Below are 21,331 nucleotides of genomic sequence, written 5' to 3' on the forward strand. Positions count from 1 at the left end.
AAGAAGGAAATTAAAAACTACCTTGAAACAAATGATAATGAAGACACAACCGCTCAAAATCTATGGGATGCTGCGAAAGCAGTGCTCAGAGGGAAATTTATAGCAATACAGGCCTTTCTCAAAAAAGAAGAAAAATCCCAAATTGACAACTTAACCCTCCACCTAAATGAATTAGAAAAAGAAGAACAAAAAAGTCCTAAAGTCAGCAGAAGGAAGGAAATTATAAAGATCAAAGAAGAAATCAATAAAATAGAGACTCAAAAAACAATAGAGAAAATTAATAAAACCAAGAGCTGGTTCTTTGAAAAGGTAAACAAAATTGACAAACCCCTGGCCAGACTCACTAAAAAGAGGAGAGAAAGAACCCAAATAACCAAAATTATAAATGAAAAAGGAGAAATGACAACGGATACAGCAGAAATACAAAAAACCATAAGAGAATACTATGAACAACTATACGGCAACAAGTTGGACAATCTGGAAGAAATGGACAATTTTCTAGAATCTTACAGCCTGCCAAAACTGAATCAAGTAGAAACAGACCAACTGAACAGACCCATCACTAGAAATGAAATTGAAGAGGTCATAAAATCACTCCCTACAAATAAAAGTCCAGGACCAGATGGCTTCACAGGTGAATTTTATCAAACATATAAAGAGGAATTGGTGCCCATCCTCCTTAAACTCTTTCAAAAGGTTGAAGAAGAAGGAATACTCCCAAAGACATTCTATGATGCCACCATCACCCTCATTCCAAAACCAGACAGAGATACCACCAAAAAAGAAAACTATCGGCCAATATCATTGATGAATATAGATGCAAAAATTCTCAACAAAATCTTAGCCAACCGAATCCAACAACATATCAAAAAAATTATACACCATGACCAGGTTGGGTTCATCCCAGGTTCACAAGGATGGTTCAACATACGCAAATCCATCAGCATCATACACCACATTAACAAAAAAAAAGTCAAAAATCATATGATCATCTCAATAGACGCAGAAAAAGCATTTGACAAAGTCCAACATCCATTCATGATCAAGACCCTCGCCAAAGTGGGTATAGAGGGAACATTCCTGAATATAATCAAAGCCATTTATGAGAAACCCACAGCAAATATAATCCTCAATGGGGAAAAACTGAAAGCCTTCTCACTCCAATCTGGAACAAGACGGGGATGCCCACTCTCACCACTGCTCTTCAACATCGTTTGGAAGTCCTAGCCACAGCAATTAGACAAACACAAGAAATCAAAGGCATCCAGATAGGAAGAGAAGAGATCAAACTGTCACTGTATGCAGATGACATGATACTATATACATAGAAAACCCTAAGGACTCAACCCCAAAACTACTTGAACTGATTAATAAATTCAGCAAAGTAGCAGGATATAAGATTAACATTCAGAAGTCAGTTGCATTTCTCTATACCAGCAATGAAATATTAGAAAAGGAATACCAAAACACGATACCTTTTAAAATTGCACCTCACAAAATCAAATACCTCGGAATACACCTGACCAAGGAGGTAAAGGACCTATATGCCGAGAACTATAAAACTTTAATCAAAGAAATCAAAGAAGATGTAAAGAACTGGAAAGATATTCCATGTTCCTGGATTGGGAAAATCAATATTGTAAAAATGGCCATCCTACCCAAAGCAATCTACAGATTCAATGCAATCCCTATCAAATTACCCAGGACATTTTTCACAGAACTAGAACAAACAATCCAAACATTTATATCGAACCACAAAAGACCCAGAATCGCCAAAGCAATCCTGAGAAACAAAAACCAAGCAGGAGGCATAACTCTCCCAGACTTCAAGAAATACTACAAAGCCACAGCCATCAAAACAGTGTGGGACTGGTATCAAAACAGACAGACAGACCAATGGAACAGAATAGAGTATCCAGAAATAAACCCTGACACCTATGGTCAATTAATCTTTGACAAGGGAGGTAAGAACATCAAATGGGAAAAAGAAAGTCTCTTCAGCAAGCATTGCTGGGAAACCTGGACAGCGGCATGCAAAGCAATGAAACTAGAACACACCCTCACACCATGCACCAAAATAAACTCCAAATGGCTGAAAGACTTAAATATACGACAGGACACCATCAAACTCCTAGAAGAAAACATAGGCAAAACACTCTCTGACATCAACATCATGAATATTTTCTCAGGTCAGTCTCCCAAAGCAATAGAAATTAGAGCAAAAATAAACCCATGGGACCTCATCAAACTGAAAAGCTTTTGCACAGCAAAGGAAACCCAAAAGAAAACAAAAAGACAACTTACACAGAATGGGAGAAAACAGTTTCAAATGATGCAACCGACAAGGGCTTAATCTCTAGAATATATAAACAACTTATACAACCCAGCAGCAAAAAAGCCAATCAATCAATGGAAAAATGGGCAAAAGACCTGAATAGACATTTCTCCAAAGAAGATATGCAGATGGCCAACAAACACATGAAAAAATGCTCAACATCGCTGGTTATAAGAGAAATGCAAATCAAAACTACCATGAGATATCACCTCACACCAGTCAGAATGGCCATCATTCATAAATCCACAAATAACAAGTGCTGGAGGGGCTGTGGAGACAAGGGAACCCTCCTACACTGTTGGTGGGAATGTAAACTGGTACAGCCACTATGGAGAACAGTTTGGAGATACCTTAGAAATCTATACATAGAACTTCCATATGACCCCGCAATCCCACTCTTGGGCATCTATCCGGACAAAACTCTCCTTAAAAGAGACACGTGCACCCGCATGTTCATTGCAGCACTGTTCACAATAGCCAAGACATGGAAACAACCCAAATGTCCATCGACAGAGGATTGGATTCGGAAGAAGTGGTATATATACACAATGGAATACTACTCAGCCATAAAAAAGAATGACATAATGCCATTTGCAGCAACATGGATGGAACTAGAGACTCTCATACTGAGTGAAATGAGCCAGAAAGACAAAGACAAATACCATATGATATCACTCATAACTGGAATCTAATATCCAGCACAAATGAACGTCTCCTCAGAAAAGAAAATCATGGACGTGGAGAAGAGACTTGTGGCTACCTGATGAGAGGGGGAGGGAGTGGGAGGGATCGGGAGCTTGGGCTTATCAGACACAACTTAGAATAGATTTACCAGGAGATCCTGCTGAATAGCATTGAGAACTTTGTCTAGATACTCATGTTGCAACAGAAGAAAGGCTGGGGGAAAAATGTAATTGTAATGTATACATGTAAGGATAACCTGACCCCCTTGCTGTACAGTGGGAAAATAAAAAAAAATATATAAAAAAAAGGATGACTACAAATTCTTGTCCAGCATATAAAATTTACCTTGGTCCCATCCATATTTCCAGCTTTTCCCAACCTTTTTAACTTCTTTTTTTCTTAGACTGTAGAAATTAAGACATGAGACATGAGATGCAACCTAATATGAACAGAAATGTCCTGACAGAACTCAGAGATATTAATACCTGCCCTTCCTACTGCATAAAGGTTTAGTGAGCATCAGATTAGATAATGTTTATGAAAGGGCTTAGTAGGCAAAGGAAGTCACGAATTATAACTTAGCAGAGTTCCCATTGTGGCTCAGCAGGTTAAGAACCTGACCGGTATCCATGACGATGTGGATTGGATCCCTGGCCTTGCTCAGTGGGTTAAGGATCCAGTGTTGCTGCAAGCTCTGGTGTAGGTTGCAGATGCGGCTCAGATCCTGCATTGCTGTGGCTGTAGAAGTTGCAGATTTGATTCAACACGTGGCCCATGAACTTCTACATGCTGCAGGTGTGGCCCTAAAAAGACCAAAAAAAAAAAAAAAGAGTTGTAACTTAGGATCTTTCTATAGTGTGTCTTGCCACCATTTCTACTCTCATAATCTGCAAAGTTTAATCAGTGAGGAGTAGCAGTTGAAGACCTGAAACCAGTGGTTTGTATAACTGGTTAATGTCACTGCTAGTCTTCACTATGCCTATAATTCTCACAATGCTTAGGCATATATACTGAGAAAATTTATGCTCAGGCAGCTAGGGCTGGCAACAAAATTTATATTTTGTGTTTTCACAGCTGCCATACTGATGATCATAAAGCTGATGAAGCCACAGGACACCAAACTTCACATGGCCCTCTATGTTCTCCAGGTAACACCTCCAATATCCAGCATCTCTATTCTTACACCCTCTTATCCTATTTTATTACATTGCTAATATTCAGTAGGCACAATTTTTCCCCTTAGGGTATTTCTTTCTACATTGTAAAAGATAAAATATATTATTTATAACCAGCTATACGGAAGTGAAATTTTACTCACAGATAATGTAAGTACCCTTGTGAAAGTGCAGCCATGCATTTCAGGGCATATATATCTCTGGCCAGCTACATTTTATTGATGTTTTTTTTTTAAGGGATGGGTAACAGATGACAAGATCTACCAGGTAATATTCTTATGAAACACTGATAGACATGATTTTCTCTCATCCAGAGTGAAATGTATAGGATAAATTAGTAATTCTGAGTGAATGGAGAGAGAGGAGCAAAGAAAAGATGCTTCTCTATTCTCCTCCTTTATCAGATTTAAGAAGGTTTGGGGGGGGCTATCTGATTGTGCTATTAGGACAGTTTTCTCAAGCCCAATCTGGGAAATGGGACAATATGGAGAAACGTTGAAACTATTTCATTGTCCTTATATATTTATATACTAAGAAATATGACTAACTCATAGTCATTCATGACAAAGTACAGTGTGAAGATTGAGTTTAGGAAGAGCTAGAAAAATATTTTAAAAACTGGCACCAGATCTTGATTTTTGAGATAGAGGAAATATAACAATAATAAGAAGAATGGGGATTATTCCCCAAATCTCTGAAAACTTGAAGGATGGGCTCCATCACCCCTTCATCTCCTCCAGGCTCTAACAGGATCATCCCAGGGTCTGCTCAACTGTGGAGTATATGGCTGGACACAGTACAAGTTCCACCAACTAAAGCAAAAGGCTCGGCGTGATGCAGACACCCAGACACCATTATTATGCTCACAGAAGAGATTCTATAGAAGGGGCCTAAGTCCATTGGAGTCTACCCTTGCTTTTGCTACTAGCACCTCCAATATTTTTTGAAACTGTAAAACTAGAACACCTAGGAACTGGAATTATTCTACACTAACGAGTGGGAAGAGTGTTGAAGAACATCTTAAATCTTTTCTAACCATGCCTTAAACTAAGTGAAAGGGGATATAGTGCCATGGTTAGTAGCTACTCTAGGTAAAGTAGATGGGATCTATTCATTATTCTCAGATTCACAGTGATCGTTAAAGTATTTGTTCAGGGATATGAAGACACTTTCCACATGAGAGATAGGCTCATGTTACTTCAATAAATATTAGATTTGTCTTAATCTCTTCTAGAAAAAAAGTAAATTCCAGGAAGTTCCCACGTGGCCCAGAGGGTTAAGGATCCAGCACTGCTGCAGCTGTGACAAAGGCTGCAACCGATACGTGGGTTCCATCCCTGGCCTGGGAATTTTCACATGATGTGGGTGTAGCATAAATGAATGAGTGAATGAATGAATGAATTACAGGTTATTATTTATACAAGGTATTCCCAAGCTCTCTACTCCATGGTTGTGGGGGAGGTAGTGTGGTATGCACCAGCTTGCTCAGATCTTTCTCTGTTGTTGTAAAGAAAGTCCTAGGTTTATGTTCTTTGAAAAGTTTTGGAAACTCAGAAGAAGCAAGGACAAAATCTGTCAAAAAAGTGGTAGTGGGATCTCAGACACAGCACATCCTACTCTTTTATACATTCAATGCTGTTCTAGGTCTTGACAGTAGGAACCGTCCTGCTCTAGAAAATAAAGGCCAGCCTTTTGAAGTTACAGTGGATAATAACATTTAAGAGAAATCACAACCGAAAGAAACTGAATAAAAAACTTCTCAACTTCCATTTATGAGCAAAAGTCCAAGGTATGTTTCATAGGCCTTGGACATAGAATTAGGCTGAACCATATGAACTTGCTATTTTGTAGTGAAAATGATCTAATTTCAGTTTTACATGGTTCCACCTAACAGTAAGTGCTAAATGTTTGTTTATTGAATAAATTAATGAAGAGGTGAGTGAATGACTAAGAAGTAGAATTTAACCTTTGGGGAAAGAAAAAAATCCTCATACTGAAGAGGCTTATTCATGAGTAGAAATGCTTCATGTTTCTTCATCTTTAGTCATGTAACAAGTGATATTAGGGTCTCTCCAGTTAGGTCATAAAGGCCAATGTGAGACCAGAATCTTAGATACTGTGATGCCAGAACAAAGGGGAAAGCTAAATGGACAAAGACTGGAATGATAATCAACTAAAACATCTGGAACTAAGAACCAGATAGTATGAATGGTAACCTGGCCTCATTCTGTCAAGAACACATCTTGAGGCCTTTCATTGCCCCAGAGCTCTGGAGACCTGACTTCTGGGTAGCACAGAAAAAGATTGCTTCACCTAGAGAGCTGCTTTAACTTCTTTTAATTTAAAAACTTATAAGAATTAAGCATATAGAAAGACAGATGGAAGCAAGAATTGTCATTTCTATAGACTTTGAGGGACACTAGAACTAAGGAGTCTAATTCTTAAAAAGTCCTGTCAATATTGCTTCATATTTGACTTTATTGCCATAAAAAAGGTAATTACCAAATGTTTGTCTGATTTTTTTCATCTTGCTTCTCTGATGAATTGTTTGGTATTTACACTGGTCTTAGATATTCTATGGGTGTAGTCAAACAAAAAGATAGTAGGAATGAAAAATAATAAAAGGCTAGGCAAGATTAGGATTATCAGCTCTTCGTCATACTGAAAGTAAGAGGGCCACTATTCAAACTACCCCCATAGCCCTTGAATCAACATGTAGGAGGGGCATAGACAAAGACACAATGGCAATTCTTAAAATTTCTGCAAACACCCCTCCCTTGACTCCATGACCTGTTCAGGTTGCTGTCATAGTAGAGTATAGTTGTATCTAAGCAGGTTTGATTAATACAGACCTTTACCTCCCCCTCATTATCCCTGTCTTTGGCCTCAGAAATCTCAGTGCCCCAGCACCATGTGTCATGCATGGGGAACAAGTGTTTGATATTTTCCAATGCATAGGAGCCTTTGGATGTTTTTACATCTTGCTAAAAAACCTTAAACATCCCATTAGATACACTGCCACAGTTTCCAAACCCTTGGTATTCATGTAATTTTAGAAACTTTCCTGAGCAACCTTTGTGCCCTTTCCAAAGATTTTAACACAGAGATTGTCTAGGCCTCAGCCCTGGCTTTGGTAACAGTAACTTTGTTCCTTTCAAGGGGTGCCATCTTGCTTGTAGTATCTGTGTGGCACTACTTGGGGTGCCATTGTAGTATTCTGGAAGGTCACATTCATCCACACTGAGGCAGCAGGGTGTGGTTGCCTTTAGAAATTTGCAGTTTTTGCAGCAAGCTCCAAATGTACAATCTGAATCCTTCTTCAGCTGGCATGGGGGCAGACAACAGCGATCCTTTTGACAGTCAAGGACACTACCACAGACACATTCTTCTCCTTTATCCATTATCTTATTCCCACAATAAGGCTTTCAAAAGGAGCTTCGAATCTCAAGTTTATTAAATAGGCAGCCTTCTTCAAAATTATGAAACAGCTGGTGGAAGTAGTGGAAGCTGCAGTAGCTGAAGCCTATATCTACACTAGTAAATTTATGCATAGTATAGAGGTTCTGGCCATGGAACTTGCAGGCCTCATGGTCATGCTTCATTCCCAAGTCATGGCCAAGCTCATGAACTGTGAAAGCTGTAAAATGTGGTGTATTTTCATGAGAAAAGGATTCGGCATTGTTTGCATTCTTCGTACAGATACTACTGGGAAATGCATGGTCCTGGTACTTCCCAAAACTTTGGCCAGTAGTAATCACATGAGCATCATCACTTTTCACCCCTCCCAAAAGATGCCATTCTCTGCAATGCTTAAAATTTTGAAGCTTCCTGCAAATTCAGGGAGATTAGCAATAGAGTTTTCTCTGCCTGTATCTCTAACCCCGTAAGTACCATTTTCATACTGAATCCTTCATGTACCTGTTGACCAGAGCTTGGAAATCTGTTAACATCTGTGTGGTCTTAAATTATTACTCCACATTTGGAATCACTTATTGTCAACTTATATGTACTTGGAAAGTGGCCATATATAGGACATAGGAACTGAAGCAGGTTCTATTATGCTATGAAATTGTGAAGTGCTTAAGAGCACCTCCTGTTTATCTCCACGGATTCCACAAGACTCACCTGATTTCTAAGATATGCTATAGGAGTTTGCTCGTGGTGCAACAGGTTAAGGATCTGGTGTTGTCACTGCAGCGGCTTGGGTTGCTGCTTGCTGCTGTGGTGTGGGTTTGATCCTTGGCCCAGGAACTTCCACATGCCATGGGTATGGCCAAAAATAAACAGATAAAGATATGCTATAAACCAGATGCTCAAAATTATTTGAAGTGTATGTGGGCTTGATGCCAAAGACAGTGCCATGTAAGGTCAGGATTCCCTTTTGCCCTGAGTAAGTGCTGCTTGTGACAAGAAAATTCAGGTCATCCTCTGAATAGGCAGTCATCCTGAATAAAAGCAAGACTAGTTTTCCACTTTGATGGTATGAACAGGGAACTTCTTGACAAATAATCTTTTCTTTGAATATTCAAGTAAATATTCCATTTTCTTTGTTTGAGCAGAACATTGGACAACTTTTCTGCTTTTTCTTCCAGTCCTCTGAACATCATCAGGTTCCTAGGGAAGACTATTTAATAATAAAGAGATTCTCGCTTATAATTTATCCATGGAAGAGTAGTTACTATTATCAGTAAGATGATATGCAGCTTAATGTGAGGAGAGCCCATTCTCAAGTGCCTTGTCTAGGATTCCTGGAAGAAGTACTACAAACATTACCCATGACCACATTATTTCATAGAAGACAGGGCAGGGGCAGGAAAAGTAACCAACTGGAATTGTCATTGTCATGGCCCAATTAAAACAGCTAATGATCCCAGACCACTATCTGTCAGTTGCTTTCCCTGCGATCTAGATCTTTGTCAGTGACACAGTTTTTTGGACAAAGATAAAAAATATGCTACCTGCCAGAAGGATAGCTGCTCCAACCCTCTTAGTATTACACGATGACACATTTTGACTATCTCTTCCTACTCCTCTTGAGTTCTCTCTCTTCAGAGTGTCTTTACTTTGCAGCTTCCCTCAAAGACAGCAGTTTTAGTGCTCCTTAGCTGAGCTTCTGATGTCTTAATAGAGGAGTATACCAAAGAGAGGAAACTTTCAGCCCAGCCAGTACAATGATCCAACATCAGGCCCAAGAAAAAACAAATATATAACCTCTTCCCTCAGTCCCAGTTCCCATGGAATAGCCTTCCACTCCTATCATCCAGTATTCTTTTGAATCATTGAAACTAAGGTTCCAGAACATGGGCTTGTGGATCTCTAGGAGGTCACAAGCCTCTGCTGTTTAATGCCATTTGTACCATTCCTTACTCTGTACTGTACAGCCTATTTCAAACCTCTAATCCTTTTCCTTTTTTAATTATTTACAATCTACATATTTATTTATTTAATCCTAGAATACATGTAAAGTATTTTTAGACTCACCAATCCATGCCTGTGTGAAAAGCAAATATATGAATTGGAGAGCAATGTTTATATTCAGTTCTTTTTATCTTTAGCCTTAGTATGAGGTCAAAATGTTTTCCAAAATTATTTAGATTGGTACTTTTTTATCTGGACCTATCTGGTGTAGTCATAGTTATTCATTTTTAATACCGTTAGGTTCATACATTACTGTTTGTATTTCATTCTGTTTTACTACCATATTTTGGATAATGATGATTTAGGGAGTATATGAAATGTTACTTTAAAAATCAGTACTATACACTAAAGTGTATTCAAAGTACACTTATTTGAGCCATTAACCTTTTCCTGTGTCTTCATTCTTTCCACCCATTTCTTGCTCACCAATCTCAATAATACTTGGTTTATTTTTCCTGTATTTCTTGCTGCACGAATAAGCAGATACATATGTATTTCTTCATATCCTTTTTTCTTATATACATATAGCATAACATTTTACAGTCTCCTTTCTAAGCTTAAAGATGTGTCCTATAAATCACTCCATTTTAGTTTATAGAAATCATCCTCATTCTTTTTTTGTTTTGTTTTGGTTTTTGGTTTTTGGTTTTTTTAGGGCCACACCTGCGGCGTATGGAAGTTCCCAGGCTAGGGGTCCAATCAGAGATGTAGCCGCCAGCCTACACCATAGTCACAGCAACACCAGATCCAAGCTGCGTCTGCGACCTACACCACAGCTCACAGCAATGCTGGATCCTCAACCCACTAAGAGAGGCCAGGAATCAAACCCACGATCTCATGGATCCTAGTCTGGTTCATTAACCACTGAACCATGAAGGGAACTCTATCATTCTCTTTTTTTTATAGCTGTGTAGTATTCAATTTTGTGAATGTCACATAATTTACTCAGTCACTCTCCTATGTGTGGACTTTTAGGTTGTTTACATTATTTTGAAATAACACACTGTCATCAGCAAATAATATTGCATATATATATATCTTTGTAGTGGAAAATTTCTAGAAATGAGAAGTTAATATTCATGCTAACTGCTTATGTACCTTTGTTTGATATTGCCAAGTGCCCCTTCAGAAGGGATTTACCAGTTTTCATTCCCACTAGTAATGTATTAGAGTGCATTTTTCCCCATAGTTGAAGCAATGAATATATTCCAATGCCGTACATTTTGATTTTCTCCAAACTGATAGGTGATAAGTAGCATGTCAGTGTTGTTTAATTTGTATTTTTCTAATTTTGGGTGAATTTGAAACATTGTAATATGTTTAAAGGCCATTTTGTATCTTTCAATAATTGTCTCTTTATGTTTTTTCACTTTTTTTCTATCAAGCTCTTGGTCTTTTTTCTCAACTTTCTTCCTTCAGCTTTATTGAGGTATAATTCCCAAATAAATTTTATATACTGAAAGTGTACAACATGATGAACTGATCTATGTATACATTGGGAAATATTTATTGTGAATATAAATTTTCTAAAGGACAAAAGAACTGAAACAGTTAAAATAATTTGGGGGATAAATAACATGGGAAGAGCCACTTGGCTGAATTTTTTTTTTTCCTTTTCTTTTTACAGCTGCACCTGTGGCACATGGAAGTTCCCAGGCCAGGGGTCTAATCAGAGCTGCAACTGCAGGCCTATGTCACAGCCATAGCAACTCAGGATCCAAGCTGCAGCTGTGACCTATGCTGCAGCTTGTGGCAATGCTGGATTCACTGAGCGAGGCCAAAGATTGAATCCATATCCACACGGATAAGAGTCGTGTTCTTAACCTGCTGATCCACAACGGAACTCCTTGACTAAGTTTTAAGACTTTGTGGTATTGGCAATAGAATAGACACATAGATTAATGGAACAGAATAGAGAATTCAGAAATAGAGAACCTGTACATGTGTGGCCATCTGATTTTTTTTTTTTTTTGTCTTTTTGCTATTTCTTTGGGCCGCTTCCGCGGCATGTGGAGGTTCCCAGGCTAGGGGTCGAATCGGAGCTGTAGCCACTGGCCTACGCCAGAGCCACAGCAACGAGGGATCCGAGCCGCAGTCTGCAACCTACACCACAGCTCACAGGCAACGCCGGATCGTTAACCCACTGAGCAAGGGCAGGGACCGAACCCGCAACCTCATGGTTCCTAGTCGGATTCGACGGGAACTCCTGATTTTTGACAAAAGGGAAAAAGTTCTGTAGAGGAAGGGCAGTCTTTTCAACAAATGGTACTGAAAAATTGGATATACATAGACAAAGAGATGAACCTCAACCTCAATCTAACACTTTGTACAAAAATCACCTCAAAATGGATCATGGATATAATTATAAAAGTTTTTGGAAGAAAACATAGAATATCTTCATAATCTAGAGCTTGGTGAAGAATTCTCAAACACAACACCAAAACATGATCAATAAAAGAAAAAAATCTATAACTTACACCGCATCAAAAGTAAAAAGCTCTTGCTTTATGAATGACTCTGTGAAAAGGATGAAAAGACAAGCCTAGGTTGGGAGAAGATATTTGCAAACCACATATCTGATAAAGAATTTATATCTAGAATATATAAAGAACTTTCACTATTCAATATCAAAGCAACCAATTCAATTAGAAAATTGGCAAAAGACATGAAGAGACATTTCACTGAATAGGATATATGGGTGGCAAATAAGCACATGAAAAAAAAAGATCAACATTAGAGAAATGCAAAACAAGACTCCATGAAAGGTCGCTACAGACCTATTAGAGTAACTAAAAATTTTAAAATAAAAGATGATGCCAGATATTGGTAAGGATTCAGAGAAACTTAATCTGTCTTACTGCTGGGGATTGCTGATATAAAATTATGTAAGTGGAAAATAGGTGTTTCTTTAAAAAACACAAGCTTCAGCAGTTACACGTCTAGACATTTATTTATCCCAGAGAAATGAAAATTTATGTCTACATAAAAATCTGTATATTAATATTCATGGCAGCTTTCTTTGTAATACCCAAAAACTGGAAATAACCAGTTTTCCTCAATAAGTGAAAGGTTAAACTATGATACAACCATATCATGTACTAGCAATAAAAAGGAATGAACCACTGATAGACAAAACAACATAGCTAGATTTCAGGGGCATTAAGGTGAGTGAAAAAAGCAATCTGAGAAGGTACATACTGTATGACTCCATTTATATAACATTTTTGAAGTGATAAAATTATAGAGATGGTGGAGTTCTCATCGTGGCGCAGTGGTTAATGACTCCGACTAGGAACCATGAGGTTGTAGGTTCGATCCCTGCCCTTGCTCAGTGGGTTAACGATCCGGCATTGCCCTGAGCTGTGGTGTAGGTCACAGACGCTGCTCAGATCCTGTGTTGCTGTGGCTCTGGCATAGGCTAACAGCTACAGCTCTGATTCAACCCCTAGCCTGGGAACCTCCATATGCTGCGGGAGTGGCCCAAGAAATGGCAAAAAGACAAAAAAAAAAATTTATAGAGATGGAAAGCATGTCAGTAGTTGCCAGGGATTTGGGCCAGTGGGGTGGGCAGGGGATGGTGGTGTGACTGTTGAGGGGTATAGATGACCTTTGTGATAAGAGCACAAGGATGCCCACTCTTGCTGCTTGTAGTCAACCTAGTAGAAGTCATAGGCAGAGACATTAAGCAAGAAAAAGAAAAGGCGCCCAAGTCATAAAGGAAGAAGTAAAACTGTCTCTACAACTTGCAGATGACATACTATATATTTTAAAACCCTAAAGATTTGTAGGATATAAAATCAGTATACAAAAATTGGTTGGAGTTCCTGTCGTGGCTCAGCAGAAATGAATCTGACTAATAACCATGAAGTCACAAGTTTGATCTCTGGCGTTGCTCAGTAGGTTAAGGATCAACCGTTGCCATGAGCTGTGATGCAGGTCGAAGGTGGGGCTCAGATCTGGTGTGGCTGTGGCTGTGGCACAGGCCAGCAGCTACAGCTCTGACTCAACCCTAGCCTGGGAACCTCCATATGGTGTGGGTACAGCCTTTAAAAAAAAAGACGAAAAAACTTTGATTGTATTTCTATGCACTAATAACAAACTGTCATGGAAATTAAGAAAACAATCCCATCTACAATTGCATCAAAAAGAGTAAAATACTTGGAATGAACTTAACCAAGGAAGTGAAAAACCTGCACACTGAAAACTACAGACATTGAAGAGGACACAAATAATGGAAAAATATTTTGTGCTCATGAGTTGGAAGAATTAATATTGTTTTTTTTAAATTATCTTTTTTAGGGCTGACCTGCAACATATGAAAGTTTCCAGGCTAAGGGTTGAATTGGAGCTGCCGTTGCCTGGATATGCCACAGCCACAGCAATGCAGGATCCAGGCTGCATCTGCAACCTACATCACAGCTTGTAGCAATGCCAGATCCTTAACCCACTGAGTGAGACCAGGGATTAAACCCGCATCCTCATAAACACTATGTCAGGTTCTTAACCCACTCAGTGAGACCAGGGATTGAACCCGCATCCTCATAAACACTATGTCAGGTTCTTAACCCACTGAGCCACAATGGAAATTCCAAAGGATTAATATTGTTAAAACGTCTGTACAACCCAAATCTATTTGTAGATTCGGTGTAATCACTGTCAAAATTCCGATGGTATTTACCGCAGAAATAGAACAAACAATCCTGAAATTTGCATGGAACCATTAAAGAGCCAAAATAGCCAAAGCAGTCTTGAGAATGAACAACAAAGCTGGAAGCATCATGACTCCTGATTTCAAACTATATTACAAACTGTAATAATCAAAACACTATGATATTGGATAAAAACAGACATATAAAGCAATGGAACAGAACAGAAAGCTCAGAAATAAACCCACACATATATAGTCAACTAATTTACAACAAAAAAAGCCAAGAATATACAATGAAGAATGAACAGTCTCTTCAATGGTGTTGAGAAAACTGAACACATGCAAAAAGAATGAAGCTGTACCAACTATCTTAAACCATACACAAAAATTAACTCAAAATGGATTAAAGACATGAAAGTAAAAGCTGAAACCATAAAACTCCTAGGAAAAAACTTAGGCAGTCAACTCCTTGACATTGGTCTTGGTAATAACTTTTTGGATTTGACACCAAAAATCAGGCAAAATCAAATCAAATCAAAATCAAAACCAAATCAAGCAAAATCAAATCAAAAGCAAAACCAAGTGGAACTAGATCAGACTGAAAGGCTTCTTTCTGCACAACAAAGGAAGTTATCAACAAAATGAAAAAACAACCTATCAAATGGGAGAAGATATTTGCAGGTCATATATTTGATAAGACGTGAATATCCAAAATATAAAAAGAATTTATACAACTCAATAGCAAAAAAAAAAAAAATCAACTTAAAAATGAGCAGAGGGAGTTCCCATTGTCGTGCAGCGTAAATGAATCCACCTAGTATCCATGAGGATGCAGGTTTGATCCCTGGCCTTGCTCAGTGGGTCGGGGTTCTGGTGTTGCCATGAGCTGTGGTATAGGTTGCAGATGTGGCTCGGATCTCACGTTGCTGTGGCTGTGGCTTAGGCAAGCAGCTGTAGCTCTGATTTGACCCCTAGCCTGGGAACTTCCATATGCTGCTGGTGCAGCCCTAAAAAAAAAGGCAGAGGGGAGGGCAGAGGATCTGAATAGACATTTTTCCAAAGAAGACATACAGATGGCCAACAGGTCCATGAAAAGGCACTCAGTATCACTAATCATCTGGGAAATGTAAATCAAAACCACAATGAAATATCACCTCATACCTGTTATCAAAAAGACAAGAAATGAGGTTTGGAGAGGATATGGAAAAGAAGAAACTTCTGTGCAGTGTTAGTTGGAATATAAATTGGTACAGCCACTATGGAAAATAATATGAAATTTCCTTGAAAATTAAAAATAGAACTATCATATCCAGCAATCTATTTCTGGGCATTTGTCCAAAGGAAATGAAAATACTAACTAAAGAAGATATCTAGGAGTTCCCGCTGTGACACATGGGATAGACAGTGTCTCTGCAGTAGCAGGGATTCAGGTTTGATTCCTGGCCCAGAAGAGTGGGTTAAGGATCCAGCATAGCTGTGGTTTAGTTCACAGTTCCAGCTCAGATTCAATCCCTGGCCCAGCAACTTACATATTCTATGGGGCAACCAAAAACAAACAAAAACAAGATATCTGCATCCCCATGTTCATTTCAGCATTATTTATAATTGCCAAGACATAGAAGCAACTTAGGTGAACGAATTAAGAAAATGTTACACACAAGGAATATTATTTAGCCATAGAAGGAAATTTTGACGTTTGTGACAACATGGATGGACCTTGAAGGCATTATATTAAGTAAAATAAGACACAGAGAAAGACAAATACCTTATGATCTTATTTATATGTAGAATCTAAAAGAAACAAAAAAAATTGAACTCATAAGTAGAGAGAATAAAGCCTGGACTTGGCTTCCGAAAACTAAGGGAAGGACCTGGGTCTCTGTTGACCTGAGGCAACACAGAAAGGACAATATGCTGCCTGGGGAAGACAGGTAAATGATGACAGTAAATCACCATGACAGTTCAGGGGGCCAGCTGGCTGGGTCATGAGTGATTACCAACACAAATTACTAGAATATGTAAGCATTCCTCAGAATCCCCCAAATATGATGAGGACAGGAATCAAAGGAAATGGTATACTTCCTAGAGGCAGTCACACACAATGCAGAGTGAACTATTGTTACCAGAACATTTATAGGAGACTCTGATCCTTGACCATGGAGACTTCACACCCAAAGTTACATCTACCAGCACACTCCTGCCCACATTAAAACTATTCCTTCCCCTACCATAGTCTGTCCTTCATTTGTTGGAGTTTGAGGTTTTGTAAATTTTTTATGACTTATTTCTTGGTAAGTATTTAGCAGTATTGAATCTGAGCAAGATTTTGGTTGTGCTAGGGAGTGGAAAGAGGCATCCTTCTCCAGGAGTGAATTTGGCTCTGTATTTTCAGGTTAGCTGTGGTTAAATCATTCACTTGGTAAACGCTTATTAGGCATCTGCAATATTCTGGCCCACAGTACTACAAGACCATAATGTTAGGATGTAATAGGAGAAAACACATTTTCATCAATAATGACTACACAATTTGTGGACTCATAATAGAGGTCAATTAAATATATATTTTGTGTCTTCCCTGTTACATTTTACTAAAGGGGAAGGCTCGTGAGATAGTGGAAATTGTATCTTGAATCACACTTGGAAAGAGGTGCAGGTTCCACCATTTATTAGCTCCAGAGAAAATTCTCTTTTGTCTGTTTCCTCATGAAAAAGAGGTAGGTTTCATAGGGTGGCTAGGAGAATTAAATTAAGATAGTTAATATAAAGTGTTTAACACAGTTGCTGGCACAGAATGAATAATGTTAATATTATACTTGCTTTGTGCTCTCTTCACAGAGAAATATCTGCTACATCCAAAGCTCTGTTAACCTGTAATTGGAGAGATTCCTTCTGATGTCAGTTAACAAATTATTTATTTCAATAAATAAAAGAAAAATAGAAAAGACAAAATTTTAGTTTAATACATGCACTCAGCACTGTGGTAGAGGACTCTATACTGTATAAAATTAGAATAAATACATTTTCCTGACTGGGTGATGTTCATCAAACATATCTGAAGGTTTGAAATTCATCCCAGCAAGATTAGTAAAGAGGAGGGATATGAACACTGCTCTAGATAAAAAAGGAATATTTTAGGTAAAAAGGGAGTATGGCCATAGGAAGGACATGGAAATCCTGGGAAGGAATAAATTGAGTATGTATCATGTTAAACATCTGCCAGATTTGAAAAGGTGAATGATTTAAACACTACCTTCTTGACCCTGTGGCTATCAGGGTCTTTTGTCTTGCTGGATATAGTCCCTCCCACAGAGCCCCAGAAGAAAACAGACACAATAACTACACCACAAGGTGTTTTATTTTTATTTAAAAACTCATTTCATCAAAGTGCATTTATAGGACAAATTAGAACAGTCACATAAACTACTGTCCTCATAACAGGTAGCTGTTACTTGAAATAAAAATCCAAGTGATAGTAATAAATGCAGGTACCAATAGAAGTGTATGTCAGACAGCTTAGATGAAAGATGGCATGTCCTGAAAAAGGTCCTGGTGACTGGAAAAATTAGCCTTAGACAAGGACATTGATGTCAGTAGGTATATGTGAAGAGTTCAAATGAAATGTGAAAAAGCAAAAAGTAGTAAGATATTTAATATATAAATAAAACCTTCCTTACTAAAATGAATAATAAAGTGAGAGAATCTATCCTCCCACATTAGTATATTTTTATAAACTTTATAATCCTAGTCAGAGCCACTGAAGCTATCAATTCCCACTTCACTCTTGCTTCACTGAGCCTCTCATTCCTACTCATTGCTTGAGGTGTTTGACACATTAGGCTTCTTTCTCCCACTACTTGGCTTAAGGCTCAGATTCTTCCTCTTCCTCTTCCTCTTCCTCCTCCTCCTCCTCCTCTTCCTCCTCTGCTTCCTCTTCTGGGGCAGCCTCTTCTGGGGCAGCCTCTGGTGCGGCAGCCTCTGGTGCGGCAGCCCCTGCTGCAGCAGCCTCTGCAGGCGCCTTTTCTGCTGCCTCTCTACAAATGGTGGTGACGCAAAAAATTATAATTATTACTATTATGATAAAAAGTATAATAAGTAGTATCATCATCCAGTCTAAGAAAGCTTCTTGATGTCTGGAATCACTGCTAGTGTTTTGACCATCACCTTGATCTGGTGGCGATGGATGAGGTTCTATACCAGGGGGGCCACTGTCCACACTACCACCAGATCCTGGAGAGCTGCAGTCAGGAGGGGCAAAACCAATCTCACAATGGCAGTGCTTGAGATCATTGCAAACCCCTTTCCCATTACACAACTCCTTTTCATTGCATGAGTACCCAAGCACAGAGGATGCAGTGCAGGAGAAATTCATGCAAATTTTGTCTGAACCACAAACATTGCCATTATATGACCGCCCATCATCAGGGACATCAGAAGTGCCAGACATATCCATGGTCCAGCAGTAGTCATCATTATGAGGGACCTGCAGCATGGTAGATAGGTTTCTTATATTTGGTAGCATTTGAACATTTGTACATACAACTTTCCCACAAAGTATGTTTTCATCTGCGCATTGAACATATTGGTTAGATGACGAGGCCATACCACAGTTTCCAAACCTATTCGCTTTCTTGTTAAGTAACCGATAACAGTCTTCTGAAGCAGATCTTGCAGGGTACCCAAAAACGTCAAAACATTGATAGTCAAAGCTCCTGCAGAGGCCCCCAACACAGAAGTTGTTCTCTTGACATGGCGTACCATCTAGCTTGTAGTGGTCTGGGGGACATTCTCCAGAGTTACCAAGACAAAATTCTGGGAGGTCACACGTTCCAGAAGCAGGACGGCAACTACGTCCAATAGGTTCATACTGGCATGAAACATTACAACAGGGACTGGGATTACATAATGCATTCTGCTTCAGCCTACACGTTTGGTCGCAACACGGGTGAATGTCACAGTCAGAACCACAGTCGCACTGCTCATCGTCTTCCACAACACCATTGCCACACCGGCCATTCCTGCGTAAGCGGCGTTTGTGCCCAGGCTTGTTAAATAGGCAGGCTCCTTTGTGTTCCCAGAGGAACTGGTGGAAGAAGTCGGAGCTGCAGTTGCTGAAGCCACTTTCTTTGGTGATATTTTCAAGCATGAGGCAAAAGTGTGCGTCTTTACAAACGCAGGCCGAGTGGTCGTGCCGCATACCCAAGTTGTGCCCAAGCTGATGGACCATGAGTGCTGCAAACAGGAGGACATCTTCATGGTGGAAGGATTCAACAGCTGCTGCAAAATCGCTCGAGCAGGCACCGTTGAGAAATGCCTGTCCCATATCCTCTTTAGGATGGTGTCCAACGATCATGTGGGCGACATCGTGCTTCACACGATGGACGAGCTTCTCTTGTCTCCAGCTGTTGAAATTCCTGAGTGCAACTCGCAGGTCCACTGGGACCTCTGCGAGGTCCCCCTCAGTCCAGATCTCCATTCCAGCCAGCACCACCTCTGTGTTTATTCCCCTGGTGAAGCTGTTGGCCAGAGCAATGATGTCCATCACTCTCTGGACGGTCTCGTTGGCGTCACTGCCCCACATTTGGAACCGCTGGTTGTTGACCACCACAAACATCTCCACGTACTTGGTGTGTGACCACAAGTAGGATGGCGCCTGCAGACTGCGAGGCTTGCTGCTGTCTGGTTGCTGGCTGGTGGGTGCCACTTGGCTGTCGTTGGAAGTGACGCTACAGGAGACTCGAGCTTCATGTGCCATGGTGTACAGCACATGTTCAAACCGTTTTGAAGAGTGCATGGGCTCAATGCCATAGGATTGTTCTTCCTTAACCAGGAAGCCCCTGAGGCCTGAACAGATGTTGACAGAGACAAAGGAGCCTGGCACTCCTTCTACGTAGCCCTCATAGTGACAGTCCCGGGAGATGAAAGGCACCGCTTGCCCCAGGATGCCATTGTGGTAGCTGAAGACTGGAAAGTTATGCACAAAATAGTCTCTCTTCACCTTCAGGTGAAGCAGCTGCTTCTGGCCCTGCATAGGTAGCATATAGGACACCTCTTCCTCTGGGTCTTCCCTTCCCTCCACCGCCAGACTCTGGGGGATGACTATTTCATAGGAAGAGTGGTATACTGATCCCAGGTCACAGTACATGCTTGGCAGGAAAATCAGTACCAAGACCAACATGATCGCCAACCTGGCACATGAAGGTCCTGGCAAGGGTGGCAGCCAGCCCTTCATCTGGGGAGCCCAAGTCTGAAGCACTCTGCTAGCCTCGTTCCTAAGCTCTTGGTTTTTCTGTGGAGAAGGGAGTATAGAGGCAGTGTCTCTCACAGAGTCTGCCATCGATGTGGCCCTAGTGAATCGGTTGATGACGCAGGGCCTGTGTCCGTCCACAGCAGCTCTCCCTGACACGCACACAGGTATTGACTTCAGATCTGCGCTGGGTGCATAAAGGGTGGCTAGTGCCTACCTCTCAGAGGTACAGCCTCTGGCTGTGTCCCTTCTAGTCTTTCCGATCTGTTACGCTTCAGATAGTGTCCTTTCTCTGTGACTTTCTTCCACAGCATCAGCTTCAGCGCTCCTTGGTTAAGGTCCTTGAGACAATTATGAAGTGATGTGATCATGAAGAGGGGCTGCAGACTCTAAAAGGCAAGACCGTACTTTGATCAAGGGACCAAAACCTCCATGCCTTCCTTCCTCAACTGTGCCACACGGAACTCCCCACCCCCCACCCGCCCAATATCGTCCGTTGCCCGTTGCTCGTTCCTCGGCTGACTCCAAATGTTCCAGACCAGGGGGCTTGGAGGTCTTTGGTGGGCACACTCCATTGCCCACTTCCCCTCTTCTGAAACTCTTGCCCTGTACCCCATGGGTGTTCTTTACCCCACAGCGAGGCATTATAGTGCTGTGCACATCTCGCAGACTGGAAAGTCATGCTCATAACTTTAGATAGGGCCAGTGGGGCGGCTCCCCTGTGCCTCAAGCTAAACTCGAGTGTGCTGGTGACACACGGGACAAGCGACAATGCTCCTGTGTTTTAACATCATCAGAATTCAGTTTCTCAAGTTCTGTTTACAACA

At 40.2% G+C, this 21,331-nt stretch overlaps 2 protein-coding genes across 3 annotated transcripts in view; one reads left to right on the forward strand and one right to left on the reverse strand.

Moving 5' to 3' along the window:
- The window catches only part of TMEM116 (transmembrane protein 116), a 105,821-nt gene extending 100,387 nt beyond the window's left edge, over positions 1–5,434 (forward strand). Inside the window, exons 11-12 of one of the 2 annotated variants that reach the window (XM_047761977.1) lie at positions 4,094–4,167; positions 4,935–5,417. In XM_047761977.1, coding sequence (XP_047617933.1) covers positions 4,094–4,167; positions 4,935–5,141 — 281 coding nt within the window. In that variant the 3' untranslated portion in view covers positions 5,142–5,417. Of the gene's footprint in view, positions 1–4,093; positions 4,168–4,934 lie in introns of both variants that reach the window. The other variant, XM_047761976.1, reaches the window with a different exon arrangement.
- A 12,578-nt stretch (positions 5,435–18,012) lies between these two features.
- Positions 18,013–20,962, reverse strand: LOC125116828 (disintegrin and metalloproteinase domain-containing protein 1a-like). The gene has a single exon (XM_047762396.1). The coding sequence runs from the start codon at positions 20,592–20,594 to the stop codon at positions 18,120–18,122; it is 2,475 nt and encodes an 824-aa protein (XP_047618352.1). The 5' UTR covers positions 20,595–20,962; the 3' UTR covers positions 18,013–18,119.
- Positions 20,963–21,331: the final 369 nt, after the last annotated feature.

Source organism: Phacochoerus africanus, chromosome 15 (genome assembly GCF_016906955.1).
Source record: "Phacochoerus africanus isolate WHEZ1 chromosome 15, ROS_Pafr_v1, whole genome shotgun sequence".
NCBI classification, from domain to species: Eukaryota; Metazoa; Chordata; class Mammalia; order Artiodactyla; family Suidae; genus Phacochoerus; species Phacochoerus africanus.